Source organism: Oryzias melastigma, linkage group LG24, assembly GCF_002922805.2.
Source record: "Oryzias melastigma strain HK-1 linkage group LG24, ASM292280v2, whole genome shotgun sequence".
Classification (NCBI taxonomy): domain Eukaryota; kingdom Metazoa; phylum Chordata; class Actinopteri; order Beloniformes; family Adrianichthyidae; genus Oryzias; species Oryzias melastigma.
This window is the reverse complement of record NC_050535.1, coordinates 16867302-16872865: the sequence shown is the minus strand read 5'-3', so window position 1 is coordinate 16872865 and position 5564 is coordinate 16867302. Positions and strand designations below refer to the sequence as shown.

Here is a 5564-nt window from a genome sequence, read left to right as displayed (position 1 = left end):
TACTGATCCGAAAAGTGATCCGAACCGTGACCCTAAAACCGTGACACGATCCGAACCGTGAGTTTTGTGATCCGCAACACCCCTACTAAAAACCCAGCAGTTGATGAACAATTTTAACGTTTGAATGGTCTGTCTATCTGACGGTATACGTGGGAGGTCACAAGTTTTAAAGTATAGAAAGTTTTTGAAGGATTTGAGCAATTTCTTAATTTCTATGGGGCCTGTTTCGCTCAATATTTGAAAAAATAAACTATTTTCGAATACCAAAAATAAGAGCAGTTATTTCCTGAACGAGTTGAACGTTTTCAATCTAAGATTACTGAAAGTTTGATTGAGTTTGATTTTTGAGTTGTTTTTTCACATGAGAAGTGTTTAGTGATTTCAGCAATATTCAAATACTCGGCTCAAATAGGACATTACTTCATGCACTTTATATATTCATAAACTTCATAAAATATTGAGCAAAATGTGAATAGAAAATGAATGAGAAGTTGCTTAAATCCTTCCAAAACTTTGTTTACTTTAAACCTATAAACTTCTGGATACTTTCAGATAGAGACACCGTTCAAACTTTAAAATGTTCAACAACCACTGGATTTTTAGGTTAATTTGACACTTAGTTATTTTTTTGACAACAGGGTAGTGGGGTTTTTTTTGGCTAATTTAGACATTTTTCCAGTTATTTAGGCATATTTGGAGTTTAGCTAACATTTTAGCATTATGCTAGCTGTTATTGACTAATTTAGACATGTTTCCAGTTTTTTTTTTCTTTTTTTTGTGAATTTGGCATTTAACTAATATTTTAGCAGCTTTCAGCTTCAGCATTTTCAGCTAACAACTTTGGCGTCTTTAACGGTCACATTCAGTTTACATCATTCACACTTGCATTATCACATGTATTGCTATAATCTAGTTAGTTTTAGAGTTAGCGTAAAGCAAACAATCTGTGCTGTTGACTTTAAGTAACCGGTTGATCTTCTGCCCAGAAATACCCTGAGAAGCTGTACTTCGAGGGCCTTGCAGACCAAGTCAACCCCCCCATGCAGCACCAGCCGCAATACCTCCCCATCTACTTTGGTAACGTGTGCCTGCGCTTCCTGCCCGTCTTTGACATCGTCATTCACCGCTTCTTGGAGCTTCTCCCCGTCTCCAAATCGCTAGAGACGCTGCTGGATCACCTGGGCGGACTCTACAAATTCCACGGTGAGTGAGGATGAGTGAGTGGGCGCCGTAGAAGAAAGAAACGTACGTAGGTTCACGCTTACGTCTTTGTGCAGACCGCCCTGTGACGTATCTCTACAACACTCTCCACTACTATGAGCGCCATCTGAGGGACAGGACCAACCTGAAGAGGAAGCTGGTCCACGCCATCATGTCCTCGCTGAAGGCAGGGAGATTACCCACAATGCCGTTTTGATCCAGTTCAGAGCGTTAACGCGTTTTTGTTTTTTTCCAGGACAACCGCACTCCAGGATGGGGTCTCAGTGAGACCTACATGAAGTGCGGCATGAACGCGAGGGAGGACAACGTCTGGATCCCCGATGACACCTACTACTGCAAGCTGATTGGCCGCCTCGTTGACAATATCCTTTATTAGTCTCCCCATAACAACTGAATCAGGATGATGGAGAGGCCGCCGCCTGTGGGGCACCTGCTGAAATCCTAAGAAGGCCTCCCTTAGTGGCTCTAAAGAGAGTGTAATTAAAAGTCCGTTTTATAGTTCCGCCCCCAAAAGAGGCGTTAATGATGAGAAATCAATGTGAAGGCTCCTGTGGATGCAGAGCTCTCTCCTTAACGCTCCCACCCATGGCAGGAAAAACTCCCGGCCCCTTCCCCAACTGTGACTGGAGGTTCAACGAGTTCCCCAACCCGGCGGCACATGCTCTGCACGTCACCTGCGTGGAGCTGATGGCGTTGGCTGTGCCGGGAAAAGACGTCGGGAACGCTCTGCTCAATGTCGTCTTGAAGAGGTTTGTTAGGATTTTATAGACACATTGAGCAGCTGAGATTCTTCTTTTAATCTTTTTTGTTCTTTAGTCAACCTCTGGTTCCCAGAGAGAGCATCACAGCGTGGATGAACGCCATCGGTTTGGTGATCACCGCGCTTCCTGTAAGAAAATAATCAAAGGAATTGAATGTTCCTTTAGCTGGTTAGCTAATATCGTCATTCTTTTTTTTTTTTTTTCCCTCTAAAAGGAGCCTTACTGGGTCGTTCTCCACGACCGCATTGTGTCTGTGATCAGCTCCCCTGCTCTGACATCAGAGACAGATTGGGTGGGTTATCCCTTTGCTTTGCTGGACTTCACAGCCTGTCACCAAAGCTACAGCGAGATGAACTGCAGCTACGTGCTGGCACTAGCCCACGCCGTCTGGCATCACTCATCCATCGGACAGCTGTCTCTGACTCCCAAGTAAGGGTCTTTCTCTCTTTATGGTCAAACCCTTTTGTGTTTTCTCATGTCTTCTCTCTCTGCTCTCAGATTCCTGTCGGAGGTCCTGAAGCCCATCGTGCAGACGGAGTTCCAGCTCCTGTACGTGTACCACCTCGTGGGGCCGTTCCTGCAGCGCTTCCAGCAAGAGCGGACTCGATGCATGCTGGAGGTACTCTCAGAGGCCTTCAGTAAATGACTAAACATTTAGGATGTAACGATTCTTCATAATCAGTAAAAAAAAAAGATTCAAACTCGTCAACATGTTCATCGATACAGAAAATTTTAAAAATCGGTTTGTCTCGGGCTGTGCCTACATTCAGAAATGCTGACTTGATGACATTTCTCCATGCAGGCTCTCTGAGTGTGTACACCCCTGTGTATGCACGTCTATGAGCTTCTGTGTGCGCCTGTGAGTGTGCGGGAACGCCTCTGATTGTGTGTGTGATGTGAATCATGCCTTTACTGACTCGTTTCATTCCTACTAAACAACAAAAAGATTCATTTATGTGATTGGAACTCCTGCGTGTGTTTCAGATCGGTGTAGCTTTCTATGAGATGCTGCAAGCCGTCGACCAAAACTGCCAGCATCTCAGCTACATGGACCCAATCTGTGATTTCCTGTACCACATCAAGTACATGTACACTGGAGACAGCGTGAAGGAGCAGGTGAGCTCAGAAACAGACATTCTTACTTTATTTATAATGAAAATGGGGTTTTTAACATGTTCTTGTGACGTTTTTACCAGGGTTGTGTCAAAATATCAATATCGCAACATATCTGTTGCACAAAATAAGACACACATTGTTTGTTATGATTGTGTTCACGCTAAAAAATTAATGACGATGTATCATCCTAAAAAATATGTCTTCTTCTATTTATTGAGAACTATTAGTGATTTTTGCCAATTAACAGAGTATCGTGATATTATCGAGATCGTGAGCCGTGTATTATGTATCGCATCGTGTCGTGAGGTACTCGGTGATTCCCAGCCCTAATGTTAATGCTGATAGAGGACACAGAGAAAGAAAATGAGGCTTAAAATTGCATTTCTGAGAATATCTTGATTCAAATTGTTGTAAATGAGGAACAGATGAAAATATGGTGTTTGAAAAAGATGTAGAAGATGCGCTGGTCGGGTCACGAGCTCCCTGCTTTGCTCCACTCTGATGAATCCACTTGCAGACAAACAGAACCTCGTCTATAGAGCAAAATTAGTGCCAACATTATTTGAAACCCAAATAAAACAAATTGAAAAAAATATCTGTGTTTACCCATAAAAAATAAATTAAAATGTCCCAAACTTTTTGCAGTTCTAAAATAAACGTAATTATTTTCAGCTTCAAATGTTCCATTATTTAGGTTTCAAAACTCAGAATGTTAATTTCAGAACTCTTTTTTTCTCAGTTTCAAACCTTTTTTTTAATTTTCGATTTTGAAATTTTCAGATTCCAAACAAACAAAAAAAAAAATGAGTTGAATGTGAAAAAAAAGTTTTAAAATTGACATTTTGAGTTTTGAAACCTAAAAACAAAAAAACAGTTGAAGCTCAAATTAATTAAGTTTATTTTAGAATAGCAAAAAATTTTGGACATTTTAATTGTTTTTTTTTTTTTTTGGACAAACACCAATATTTTTTCAATTTGTTTTATTTGGGTTTCAGATAATATTGGCCTCAGTTTAGCTCCATACTTGATTGCTGTTTTTGTTGCACCAGAAATGTTAGGTTGGAGTTGTGAAGGTCTGTGCTAGCAGGAGAGAGTGTAAACAAAGGGATGATGGGAAATAAGTGCAGGCTTACTCCCCACTAACAATCCCGCCCACAAGTGGGGCAAATTTCTACTGAAACTATGTTCTAGAAAATGACAATTTTGGCTAAAAATAGCATAAATAAAAAACAATAGAATCTTAGGTTCATAGTTTGTCTAACTGTCTGGATTGGCGCCTCCATCTTCATCCTCTTCCTCTCCGTCCAGGTGGAGAAAATCATCATGACTCTGCGTCCGGCCATGAAGCTGCGCCTGCGCTTCATCACCCACAGCAGCATGATCGAGACGTCCTCGGTGGCGGCGGCGGCAGCAGCAGCCATCGCCGCCTCCACATCCTCCTCCTCTTCCTCCTCCTCCTGTGGCAACCCTCAGCCCGCTCCCTCTCTCTCCTCCTCCTCCTCCAACAACGCCGCTGCCTCTCCCTCCACCCCCTCACAGCATTCTCACACGCCGATGTAGTCGACTGACGTCAACGGAAACTCAAAAATCATCATCGTGACTGAAACAGTTAAGTTTGCAGAAAAACGAGTCGTTATGATGATGAGTAGTAGTATTAGAGTTTTTTAAAAGCAAGAATTTTGGATGAATTTGTGATCTGCTTTCAATTGTCTCAAACTAAATGTCAAAATAATTGTTTGGGAGTGCCAAAAGCAACACATGGCAACGTTTGACTTTATTTTGAAAATTCTGTATCCAAAACTAGCATTAGACTTTCTTTTTTCCTTTTTTTGTGATATTTTTATACTGTATATTTGTATTACTTTATTAAAAGACACTTAGATAAAATATGTGGTTCTTTTATATTGCTATGCAGAAAAAAAACATTTTTGACTCCAAATTTTTTGACATTCTCCCCCAAAACCAAATCTCCCTAATGAACTCGATGTTTGTGTCTTGTATAAAGTGCAGCACGCTGCTGGGCGTCATGAGAATGTCAGGCCGTTTTCTCCAGGTCTCTCAGTGAAGACGGAAACCTTTTCCTGCAGGTCGTTGCTGCTGCAGCCACTCCGATGCTGAGAACGGTGCATTAACCTTTTGGAAATAATGAAATATTACCTAAAATATCATTCTTTGAGGCCACTCTAGCCTTCACAGCTGACATTAAAGATGTTTTTTCCTTTGAAAATTGGAAAAATATTTAATTTGTTGTTTTTTAAAAAAATCTTTTTATCTCTTGCTGTTATTTCTACAGTAAAGCCTCATTTTTTCAGACCCCTAAGTGAAGATACAGCTCCCTACTTCCTCATCACCACTCTAGCTCCACTCAACATTCCAGAATCATTATTATTAACAATTAAAGCCCTCAGGGTATGGAGCTACATTGGGGGCAATATTATTTAAAATCCCAAATAAATCAAATTGAAA

At 41.0% G+C, this 5564-nt stretch overlaps 1 protein-coding gene across 1 annotated transcript in view; it reads left to right on the top strand.

Moving 5' to 3' along the window:
- med23 (mediator complex subunit 23) overlaps positions 1-5023 on the top strand; it is a gene marked incomplete in the record, with an annotated part of 129350 nt that extends 124327 nt beyond the window's left edge. Inside the window, 9 exon segments of the mRNA XM_036210492.1 lie at positions 987-1203; positions 1278-1387; positions 1457-1583; positions 1805-1970; positions 2038-2110; positions 2197-2411; positions 2481-2601; positions 2967-3098; positions 4407-5023. Of these exon segments, the coding sequence (XP_036066385.1) occupies positions 987-1203; positions 1278-1387; positions 1457-1583; positions 1805-1970; positions 2038-2110; positions 2197-2411; positions 2481-2601; positions 2967-3098; positions 4407-4658 (1413 nt within the window).
- Positions 5024-5564: the final 541 nt, after the last annotated feature.